General features: G+C 33.6%; 1 protein-coding gene across 1 annotated transcript in view; it reads left to right on the forward strand.

Moving 5' to 3' along the window:
* Nucleotides 1–12,526, forward strand: part of LOC144350690 (uncharacterized) — a 59,167-nt gene extending 46,641 nt beyond the window's left edge. The window contains exons 4-13 of the mRNA XM_085495405.1: nucleotides 3,144–3,245; nucleotides 3,377–3,478; nucleotides 3,610–3,711; nucleotides 4,077–4,178; nucleotides 4,310–4,411; nucleotides 4,543–4,647; nucleotides 4,779–4,880; nucleotides 5,012–5,113; nucleotides 12,123–12,230; nucleotides 12,427–12,526. Coding sequence (XP_085351531.1) covers nucleotides 3,144–3,245; nucleotides 3,377–3,478; nucleotides 3,610–3,711; nucleotides 4,077–4,178; nucleotides 4,310–4,411; nucleotides 4,543–4,647; nucleotides 4,779–4,880; nucleotides 5,012–5,113; nucleotides 12,123–12,230; nucleotides 12,427–12,477 — 978 coding nt within the window. The 3' untranslated portion in view covers nucleotides 12,478–12,526. The remainder of the gene's footprint in view (nucleotides 1–3,143; nucleotides 3,246–3,376; nucleotides 3,479–3,609; nucleotides 3,712–4,076; nucleotides 4,179–4,309; nucleotides 4,412–4,542; nucleotides 4,648–4,778; nucleotides 4,881–5,011; nucleotides 5,114–12,122; nucleotides 12,231–12,426) is intronic.
* The last annotated feature ends 486 nt before the right edge of the window (nucleotides 12,527–13,012 follow it).

A 13,012-nucleotide genomic window follows, 5' to 3' on the forward strand; every position in this document is an offset into this window, starting at 1 on the left:
CAAATATGTATGTGCATTTGTTTCATGATCTCATTAACGATAGCCAAATGGGGGCCGCTTTAAGGCCGAAAATGCATTGAAATCGCACATTTTGACCATTCCGGACCCGTATCTCAGTTATGCATGGATGGATTTTGTTCAAATTTGGTACATACATTAAACATAATAGGACCTTGATGCACGTCTTTTTTTTTCGGATCAAGTTCGAAATGGCCGACTGGCGGCCATTTTGTTAAAGAATTCAGTTCTGGATCCGTATCCAAGACATGTCTGGATTGATCAAGTTCAAACTTCACACACACATGATACATCATGTCACAAATAGATATGTGCATTTGTTTCATGATCTGCTTAACAATAGCGGAATGATGGCCATTTTAAGGCCGAAAATGCATCAAAATCACGTATTTTCACAATTCCAGAACCGGATCTCAGTCATGCATGGATGGATTTTGTTCAGATTTAGCACAATGTGTTGTACATATGCAGGTGCATTTCGGTCATGATCTGCTTTGAATGTATATGTCACTCAAATATGAACGGAACGGGGACGTGTCATTGACAATGACTTGTTTTATCATATTTTGTTGTAAAGTGATAAAAAACAAACAAACTTTATTACATGTAACGTGTAAACCAAAAAAGAAATGTCAAATTTTTGTTATGGTGGTAATAAAGATTATTTTTATTATAGGTACCTCAGGTAAACCTCTCTCTGATTTGTTCATTTCGTGATGATATCTTCAATTATCTTTTTTAATGATTATTTTTGTCCTTTTTGGTATAAAGTGATATTTTCGAATTCTTGTTGAAAACATGCATCAAGTCCGATTGCTTTGATACTATACATATTGTTCATTTTCTTATATCTTCAGTTCTTTAATTGAAATTTGTATTGCTAACAGCGGAGCTATCTCAGCCGACAGGCTGCTTGTTTTATTAATACCAGTTGTTCATGAAACGTAAAACATTAATTCTCAACTCGTAAGGAAAGGACCAGTGACAGCGAAAGCTATTCACTGCTAAAGCAACTCATCATGAAAGCAACTCATCGTAAAGCTACTAGTATGGTTGTCATATAAAACCATTATGTCTCCATACTGGCAGTCCTGGCACTTGATATGATTCTTGTAAACTCCTTATGGACAGTTTGTGCAGTATCCACTAATGATTATGATTTCATACTGCCTACCTTTCTGACATCTTGTATGGTTTCCTCTGTTTGACATTCAGTCAGCACTACTAATTTACATGAGGGCACACAAGATGGCAGATGTTCCTGTTTGAATACCTCCAGTTACTGAGTGTAGTATTTTACATGTTAATGAGCAATGTGTACACTTGCTATACTTTACATAATTACAATTGACCTGTTTTTGACCATCTGGTTAGTTATGTAATTATCCCTTTATAAGGGCTGTACATTTACAATAAAGTCAGTCTGCATTTGGTTATTGATGTATGCATGTCTCTTTCTCTGGCCCTGAACTATGAAATACTACACTGCGGTTTGTTACTAATGTTGGAAAATCTGTTGGAGATAACCGGATGTTTGGTTTACACTAGGGATGGAAGTAGACACGGTAGGTTCTTAATGTCTCCCATTGCTAATACAAATGCTGCGTCAGGGCAGGTAATGCACAGCACAATTTGCTGCACAGTCCCAATAACAGCTGCCATCTGATCAGCACAATGGGAATGTGTTTTTTTGTCTGCACCAGTTCTATAACGTACTTGATCAGTTCTTCCTATTTCTCAGAGTAGAACAGCATTGTGAATTAGGCTCCATATACAATTCTATTGATATATCCCACACTTTCATGAGTTGCATAGTCCTATTTTCTATAGCCATGTCTCCAGTTCTGTGTTCCATTTGGCCACAGATTTTGGGAACTTGCTGAAAGTAGAAGCATTAGCTTCTTGAATGGTCATCACCACAGTACCAGGAAACACTTGTTGAACTTGACATTGTTGACATATTTGGGCCACTGAGCACAACCAGAGATGGGGTCTGTAAAGTTGGAAATAGATGAAATTGGGCCGGTGATGCATGTTCCCTAGTATTTCTATCATGCCAGTACACTGTACTTTATCAGCTCCCCTGTCGTTAAAGTCGATACAGCAAAGAGTCAGAATGTTTTTAAATTGGATATGCAAGTACCTTGGATGGTTTTTTTCTCAGATTTGTTTATTTCATGTCAAATCTCAAATACTCTATTTTTGGTGAATATTTTTGGTAAAAGGTGATATTTTCAACTTCTTGTTAAAAACCTCAAGTCTGATTGCTTTGATACTATGATATTGTTCATTTTCTAATAATATCTTCAGTTCTTAATTGAAATGTGCATTGCTAACAGCGGAGCTATCTCAACCGACAGGCTGCTTTTTAATCTAGTAGGTACTGCAAATATTCCAATTAGGTGTATATATACACGTGTATTGCTGCTTATTAATGCTTTGATCACTCGCCCTAATTATTTATGTCAATTTTAGTAACCCTAGAAAACACTGTATATTATTAATCCAGTAGGTACTGCAAATATTCTAATTAGGTAACTATATGTGTATTCCTGCTTATTAATGCTTTGATCACTCACCCTAATTATTTATGTCAATTTTAGTTAGCCTAACATGCCCAACTCTGGATCTATTTCTAACCTGACATGTAGGCGTAAAAGGCGCTTTCACTGGCCGAACGGCATCAGACCTCACTGACGCCTGACGGAATAATGTTTGTTTCATCAGCAAGATAAATACCGCGAATTTGTAAAGTTTCAATTAATATTCATGTTGGTGGTCATGGTTACACAAAGCAAAAATCAAGATGATAAACATTGGGTGGAAATACACTGTGTTGGGTTTGGCAAGGACTGCAAAGGGCACAACTAGCAACTCGCTCGACCTTGTCAGACAATTTAAGATGGGTTAAAGTTGAATATTTGTGAGGGTGAGTGAGCACGAATACTGATGAGGTTTGTAAAGTTGAATATTTGGGCAAGCGAGCACAACTACCAATACGACTTGGGAAGTTTGAAAGAAATGATTAAGATGGCATCTTGGGTTACTAATATGATTATATTTGATCATTTTGTTATATTTACTACTAGCTGATATAATATGTGTACTATTGTCTTATATTGCAGGACAAGAAGAATGCTCTGCACTATGCAGCAAGGTATAATAGAAATCCTGATGTTATAAAGCTACTCTTAGACAAGAATATAGATATCAATGCAGTAGACAAAGTAGGTTTAACAGTTTACTTTATTCACTTTGCAGATAAAGCAATTCATCACTACTTTATGATTATACTTGATCATTCTGTTATATTTACTACTAGCTGATATAATATGTGTACTATTGTCTTATATTGCAGTACAAGACGAATGCTCTGCACTATGCAGCACAGTATAATAGAAATCCTGATGTTATAAAGCTACTCTTAGACAAGAATATAAATATCAATGCAGTAAACAATGTAGGTTTAATAGTTTACTTTATTCACTTTGCAGATAAAGCAATCCATCACTACTTTATGATTATACTTGATCATTCTGTTATGTTTACTACTAGCTGATATAATATGTGTACTATTGTCTTATATTGCAGGACAAGAAGAATGCTCTGCACTATGCAGTAGAGCATAATAGAAATCCTGATATTATAAAGCTACTCTTGGACAAGAATATAGATATCAATGCAGTAGACTGGGTAGGTTTAATAGTTTACTCTATTTTCTTTGCAGAAAAAGCAATTCATCACTACTTTATGATTATACTTGATCATTCTGTTATATTTACTACTAGCTGATATAATATGTGTACTATTGTCTTATATTGCAGTACAAGAAAAATGCTCTGCACTATGCAGCACAGTATCAAAATTCTGATATTATAAAGCTACTCTTAGCAGACAAGAATATAGATATCAATGCAGTAGATGATGTAGATTTAACAGTTTACTTTATTCAGTTTGCAGAAAAATGCAATCCATCACTACTTTATGATTATACTTGATCATTCTGTTATATTTACTACTAGCTGATATAGTATGTGTACTATTGTCTTATATTGCAGGACAAGAAAAATGCTCTGCACTATGCAGCAGAGCATGATAGAAATCCTGATGTTATAAAGCTACTCTTAGACAAGAATATAAATATCAATGCATTAGACAATGTAGGTTTAATAGTTTACTTTATTCACTTTGCAGATAAAGCAATCCATCACTACTTTATGATTATACTTGATCATTCTGTTATGTTTACTACTAGCTGATATAATATGTGTACTATTGTCTTATATTGCAGGCAAAGAAGAATGCTCTGCACTATGCAGCACAGTATCAAAATTCTGATGTTATAAAGCTACTCTTAGCTGACAAGAATATAAATATCAATGCAGTAGACAATGTAGGTTTAATAGTTTACTTTATTCACTTTGCAGATAAAGCAATCCATCATTACTTTATGATTATACTTGATCATTCTGTTATATTTACTACTAGCTGATATAATATGTGTACTATTGTCTTATATTGCAGGAAGAGAAGAATGCTCTGCACTATGCAGTAATCTGTAATAGCAATCCTGATATTATAAAGCTACTCTTAGCAGACAAGAATATAGATATCAATGCAGTAGACAATGTAGGTTTAATAGTTTACTTTATTCACTTTGCAGATAAAGCAATCCATCATTACTTTATGATTATACTTGATCATTCTGTTATATTTACTACTAGCTGATATAATATGTGTACTATTGTCTTATATTGCAGGAAGAGAAGAATGCTCTGCACTATGCAGCACAGTATCAAAATTCTGATATTATAAAGCTACTCTTAGCAGACAAGAATATAAATATCAATGCAGTAGACAATGTAGGTTTAATAGTTTACTTTATTCACTTTGCAGATAAAGCAATCCATCATTACTTTATGATTATACTTGATCATTCTGTTATATTTACTACTAGCTGATATAATATGTGTACTATTGTCTTATATTGCAGTACAAGAAAAATGCTCTGCACTATGCAGTAGAGCATGATAGAAATCCTGATATTATAAAGCTACTCTTAGACAAGAATATAGATATCAATGCAGTAGACTGGGTAGGTTCAACAGTTTACTTTATTTATTTTATTTGAATTTTAGATCAAACATATCAAAAAAAGAAGTCTTGATCAGCATGTCTTTATTACTTAAAATACCATAATCTCCGTTTCAAACAATCACATTATTATCAAAATACAAATGGCTACACTAGTTTTTCATCAAAAAATCTAAAATCATCAGCACAACTGCAGACAGTCTGTAATGTTTTGAGCATGGCAAAGTTTTTTGATCCCTGAACACAACTAAATGAAACAGAATATTTAAAGTTGTAATTTTTCAAGATAACTCGGACAAAGTTCGAAAACGATTACTTATAATTCGGTCTCTGTCAGTCCGTGCATCCGTCCGTCTAGAGTCATATTTCAGATTCCATCGGACCGATTCCGTTCATTCTTTGCATGTGCCTAGTACTTTATGTGGGACATATGCACATGCAGTGGTTTAGCAATTCGATTCAAAATTGAAGATTGGCAGCCATCTTGTTTTTTTTAAATCCTGTATTTTGGACATGCTTTGTTAGTTTTAATTCAAATTTGGCACATACATCATACATGTCACTTTGTTTCATAATCAGATCAAAGATGGCCAAATAATGGCTGTTTTTATTAGTCCTCGTTCGGACATAGTCCGAAAACGGACACTTATGTTTTGCCCTGTGTGCGTTCGTGCGTGCGTGCGTGCGTGCGTGCGTCCGTGATCACCTGTATCTCGAACATGCATGGACGGATTAAGTTCAAACTTCACTCGTACATCACACATTATATGGGACATGTGCACATGCATTTTTTTCATGATCCGATTAACGATAGCCGAATAGCCATTTTAAGGCCGAAAATGCATTGAAATCGCACATTTTCACCATTCCGGACCCGGATCTCAGTTATGCATGGACGGATTTCATTCAAATTTGGTACATACATTAAACATAATAGGACCTTCATGCACGTCATTTTTTTTTTTCGGATCATGTTCGAAATAGCTGACTGGCGGCCATTTTGTTTTAAAGAATTCAGTTCTGGATCTGTATCCGAGACATGTCTGGATTGATCAAGTTCAAACTTCACACACACATGGTACATCATGTCACAAATAGATATGTGCATTTGTTTCATGATCCGCTTAACAATAGCTGAATGATGGCCATTTTAAGGCCAACAATGCATCAAAATCACGTATTTTCACAATTCCGGAACCGGATCTCAGTCGTGCATGGATGGATTTTGTTCAGATTTAGTACAATGTGTTACATATGCAGGTGCATTTCGGATCAGACCACTTAAAGTGGTCTGAGATTTCGGTCGTGATCTGCTTTGAATGTATATGTCACTCAAATATGAACGGAACGGGGACGTGTCATTGACAATGACTTGATTTAGACCATATTACTATATCTCACCCATGTATCATTTTCATTGATATTTAGCACGTCATAAATGGGTACATGTCAATTCAATTTGCAGTTTAAACAAATATGGCCGACTGGCGGCCATCTTGTTTGTTTAAAATGTGATAACTTGGACATGCTTTCACTTGTGATCTGTTTTTCTTTGCTATGTCTTAAACCGGAAAGGTCGTCACGCAACACATTTGATGTAAATAAACAATCTGTTGTATTCGCCACTTGAGACTCAAGTTTCAGGGACACGCTTGCAACAACCCCTCCACTTTAATATGACAGGCACAAAGAGAACTTTAAAAAATTTAACTCGGACTGTGTCATTTTCAATGACTTGTTAATATTTGTAACTCAAATTTTAGATATTTTAATAACCGAACTTTGTGTTCCAGCAAACATAAAATATTAACAAAACCAAAAAAAATCTATTGCTATGTTCACACGGCAGCACTCTGAGCCGAATTACTGCTTCTCTCTCTGATTAACATGAGATTATCTCCAATGAGTTCACATGGTTACTATACAAAAATGTATGATGCCTGTAAATTGAAGAACTGTTGACTCTTATTCACATGAGGGGATGTTTGTTAAAACAGACGCAACCATATTTAATTAAATATTCACGCAGTTTGAACCCTATGACCATGTTAAGGACATTTTTTGTAGCTCGTTGCTACAAAGTAAACTTAATTACGTGAAAATTCACGTATCAGAATAAAGAGGGAGACGCACACACAAGTTGACGGATTGTAGGTTAGCGGTGAAGTGCCACTTTTTATTGCATAACACGTAATCAGCTCCTGGTAACATGCATGGCGTAATGTGATTAGCTTATAAGGTCATGGTCATGCCATGTGATTATGTAACTCAATGAATAAAAATATAAGAAACCATAGCAAAGTCAAAGATACAACATTCCTCCCCTCTAGATAATGACATTAAAACTTCAGGAAGAAAACCTTTTTCTAATATACAATACTTGCAATCAATTCTATCAAATACTGTTGTATTCATATATTTACATGTAATTGTATTACTAACAACTCATTACATTGTATTCATATATATGCATATGATATAGATATTTCCTTTTATCCAAGTAACTATATGTGTATGCATATATTTACATGTAATTGTATTACTAACAACTCATTACATTGTGTTCATATATTTGCATATGATATAGATATTTCCTTTTATCCAAGTAACTATATGTGTATGCATATATTTACATGTAATTGTATTACTAACAACTCATTACATTGTGTTCATATATATGCATATGATATAGATATTTCCTTTTATCCAAGTAACTATATGTGTATGCATATATTTACATGTAATTGTATTACTAACAACTCATTACATTGTTCATATATTTGCATATGATATAGATATTACTTTTTATCCAAGTAACTATATGTGTATGCATATATTTACATGTAATTGTATTACTAACAACTCATTACATTGTGTTCATATATATGCATATGATATAGATATTACTTTTTATCCAAGTAACTATATGTGTATGCATATATTTACATGTAATTGTATTACTAACAACTCATTACATTGTGTTCATATATTTGCATATGATATAGATATTACTTTTTATCCAAGTAACTATATGTGTATGCATATATTTACATGTAATTGTATTACTAACAACTCATTACATTGTGTTCATATATATGCATATGATATAGATATTTCCTTTTATCCAAGTAACTATACGTGTATGCATATATTTACATGTAATTGTATTACTAACAACTCATTACATTGTTCATATATTTGCATATGATATAGATATTACTTTTTATCCAAGTAACTATATGTGTATGCATATATTTACATGTAATTGTATTACTAACAACTCATTACATTGTGTTCATATATATGCATATGATATAGATATTTCCTTTTATCCAAGTAACTATATGTGTATGCATATATTTACATGTAATTGTATTACTAACAACTCATTACATTGTGTTCATATATATGCATATGATATAGATATTTCCTTTTATCCAAGTAACTATATGTGTATGCATATATTTACATGTAATTGTATTACTAACAACTCATTACATTGTGTTCATATATATGCATATGATATAGATATTTCCTTTTATCCAAGTAACTATACGTGTATGCATATATTTACATGTAATTGTATTACTAACAACTCATTACATTGTGTTCATATATATGCATATGATATAGATATTTCCTTTTATCCAAGTAACTATACGTGTATGCATATATTTACATGTAATTGTATTACTAACAACTCATTACATTATCTATGTATAAGACAGACATGTGTTTATTCATGTGTCACTGACACTACATCGTCATTTTACTTTACATTTTCGACTTCTTCTTAAAAAACCACAAACTGTATAGCTGTGAAACTTTCTAGGAAGGTACCTTGGGTGGTTCTCCCTCAGATTTGTTCATTTTGTGTGGATATGTTCAATTGTCTTATTTATAGCAAATATTTTTGTCATTTTTTGTCAAAAATGCTATTTTCGACTTCTTCTTGAAAACCGTTAGCCCAAATGCTTTAATACTTGTTATGTAGGTACCTTGGGTGGACCTCTCAGATTTGTTCATTTCGTGATGATTTCTTTAAATCTCTAATTTTGGTGAAAATTTTTGTCATTTTTAGCTCCGCTGTCGACTTTGTCGAGTGGAGCTTATCATACGAGTGATTGTCCGTCGTCGTCGTCCGTGTCCGTGTCAATGTTTTACTTTTTCGACTTCTTCTTGAAAACTACAAGCCTGAATGCTTTGATACTTGGTGTATATGTACCTTGGGTAGACCTCTCTCAGATTTGTTCATTTCATGATGATATCTTTAATTCTCTAATTTTGGTGAATATTTTTGTCATTTTTGGTAAAAAGTGATATTTTCGACTTCTTGTTAAAAACCGCAGGTCCAATTGCTTTGATATTATATATGCTACATAGATACTACTGGTAGACCTCTTTCAGATTTGTTCATTTCGTGTTCATTTCAATGAATATTTTTGATAAAAAGTTATATTTTCAAATTTGTTCTTTAATTGAAATGTGCATTGATAACAGCGGAGCTATCTCAGCCGACAGGCTGCTAGTGTATATAACTGATATTCCATTTGTTTGTCCCATGGCACTTATTCAGCAGCTGAAAGTAAATAGCAATTCCACATTCAGTGATTTAGTTTCTGCTAAGGTTGATAATAAGACAGGTTCCCACAAGCTGTACAGCATATGTACATTGGGTGACTGGCACATATCCAGAAATATCAATAAAGAATCCTGAATGAGAAAATCAAACTGAAAGGCAGGAGAAGGCTGCTTTGTCACCATAATTAGCAATGCACACCATAAAGTTCACAAACATTTTAAAAAAAGGCCCTTCGAGATTTAATGAGTCATTGGCACATTTTGCCCGGGATAACACACATAATGATTTAACCAAGGTCAAGGGATGGGGCTGCCCTCCTTTACGGACCTTCCTTCCGGTGTCATCATCTTTTTTGACAATTGTTCCATGCCGTTGTATACACTGGACTACTAAAGCCAAAAGTTTGCATAATAACACACATGTAGGACATTTGTTTCGCTGATTGCCGATTATCTGTAATTAGCAAAACTAATGATTTACTGAATAAAATATTGTTATTTTCGGCAAATGTTTTATGTCCTTATATAAACTACTGAAAGGTAAACGTACAGGTCAAGTTTTGGCCGACAGTTCGTACATGTATATGTAAGACCTTTGTTTCGCTGATTTCCGATTATCATATACTAGTAGTTACTGTTCAGATCGTAATAGTAAAACGTGTGTGTTACTTTGATATGTTAGTGTGTGTGTATGCCACATTGTATACTTTATCCCATACATTTCAAAATAAAAGTCACCTAAACTTTCAATTGCAAATTGTTTTTTCAATCTGGCAAATAAATTTATCAGTTTATAAATATACAGTATGCAATACCCTATGTATAGGGTCCAAAAACAACTATGAAAAACATGGCCTGGCATATAGTTATGAACTGCTCATCGTGCAAATTGTTTGTACACAATTTGGTATATGTTTGTCAATTTGAAGTGAGCAATATTATACATGCATCATTAAAACAGATCCACTATCTAATATCATACAAAACAACTGTTTGTCCTTGTGGTTTGGTGTGGTTCGACATGCCTGCAGCAGATCCTTACCCTTCACGTGCACCTGGTCTGACTTTCTTATGGGGGTTTATGATGAATCCATCGATTTTATTTTTAGCTCGGCTCTTGACTTTGTCGAACGGAGCTTATCATACGAGTAGTTGACCGTCGTCGTCCGTATCAATGTTTTACTTTTTCGAATTCTGCTTGAAAAACTACAAGCCCGAATGCTTTGATACTCGGTGTATATTTTTGGTAAAAAGTGATATTTTACGAATTCTTGTTGAAAACAGCATGTTGTTCATTTTCTAATGATGTCTTCAGTTCTTTAATTGTAATGTGCATTGCTAACAGCAGAGCTATCTCATTCGACAGGCTGCTTGTTCTTGACTACTGATTGTTGAAGAATGGCTAATTGGTACTTTTATAAGTATTTTTTTTTTTTTTTTTAAATATTTTTTGTGCCAGGCAACAGTTTCGGACTTTGAATGTCACTGTTGTCTCCCCTGACTTTTTTTTTTGTGCGTGCAAGTTGCAAGTGCTGACACATAGTGCATTTTGCCACAAAAGTCATTTCCTGTTTGGGACTACATGATAGGGCTGTGCGGCCATCTCCCTATCAAGTGGCAATTTAATGCATTATCCCGCCGTCAACCAGGCTCGGTCAAACACAAGCACCTGCGGACCTTAACCAAGGTTCCCCCAAAGTCGCATTCGTTAGTGAATGAATCTCTGCCAGTGGAATTGGCCTTGCCATTGAGTCTGTGACACACTCGCCCATGGTAGGGGTCGACCCTTTTGATGTTCAGCCTAAGGTAGGATTTGAACTTTGGTCTACCGATCATGAGTCTGATGCGACAACCACTATGCTACCAGTGACCGGTACTTTTATAATTACTAAGGTCATTAAGTCCAGGAGACTAACAATTCTCTAAAATGTGAGAGTGGACTTGGTTAGCATGGATATATTGCTATCAACTATTGATATCAACTTGGAATGCAAATATGTGGATTGTTTAGTCAATAAAACATGCGTATAGCAATTTAAACTAACATTCTAGCATATGTATTTAATAACCAGATATGTGTACATTTACCATTCAGTAACCATATTGGACGCCATCTTGAATTTGAAGGTGACCGCAAAGATTTTTTTTGAGCACACCAAGAAAATATTGTTTCACATAGAAGCAAAATAATATAATGAACATAGTTTGTAGGGTGGGTACAATGTGACCTGAGATCTAGGCAAGCTATGTGAATCAGACCTTCGCTTACATGGCTTTTTAATTTGGCACTCACTACCACATACTATGTATAGCTAGAGTAAAACAAATGTACATAGAGAAAGTCTACTACTAGTATTTAGTTATAATCATTTATAAATTGTATCCACATTCTTATAGCTTTCTTATATAATTTGTTGTTTGTTTTAAAGGATGGTATGACACCACTTGAATATGTATCATTTCAAATTGGTAGAGGAGGTAAAAGAATGAATAAATTTTACAAGGAAGCTGAGGTGTTATTACTAGAAGCCAAAGAGGTATTAATATTTAAATTGTATATTTATGTATTGTATATTTGTAAGGTTATGTATATACCCATCCTCTCATAATATTCTAACAATGTTTTCCACTACAAACAATTATCACTAAAATTACATTGTAACTCTAACCACTTCTATGGTTTGTTGACAAAATTCTTTTTATTTATTTTTATATGCATAATTTTTCCCATAGAAGATAAGATTGCAAGCCTTGGAAAGAATGAAGGAACAGGGAATACCCTAAAAATCCTAATATAAACCACGATTTATATTACAATGTAGAAATTTAAAAATTTGGATTAACAGCTCAATTTATTTGCAATCACTAAATGGGTGTGGTAATTTTTTTCCACAACACATGATAAAAAAATACAAAAATATTTAATGTAATATGCATTTATTTTTTTAATTTTCTTCGTAACGAAAATTATATAATGACGGAAGTTTCAAATAAAAACAAACATGAATGCATTGCTTAGTAGAAAATGATCATGGTATGACACGGTTACTAAAATAATATGGTACCTTGGCTACGGTAACATAATCAGGCTATGTTTCGGCTCACATTGAATAACTTACTTGTTTTAGAAGTGTTGAAATTGTTGATTAGTTCTCGGTAGTTATTATGAAAATTGTTGAGAAAACGACATGATTTATTTTTTAATCAAATTGGTAGTTGTTTTCAAAAGATAAACCGAGCATTGAAAAAGAATTTAACAACTCATTAAATATGTGAAAAAAAATAATATTGATGAGTAAACTTTAGACTTGCTTGCAGT

This window comes from Saccoglossus kowalevskii, chromosome 21, assembly GCF_978046115.1.
Source record: "Saccoglossus kowalevskii chromosome 21, keSacKowa6.1, whole genome shotgun sequence".
In the NCBI taxonomy this organism is placed as follows: Eukaryota; Metazoa; Hemichordata; class Enteropneusta; family Harrimaniidae; genus Saccoglossus; species Saccoglossus kowalevskii.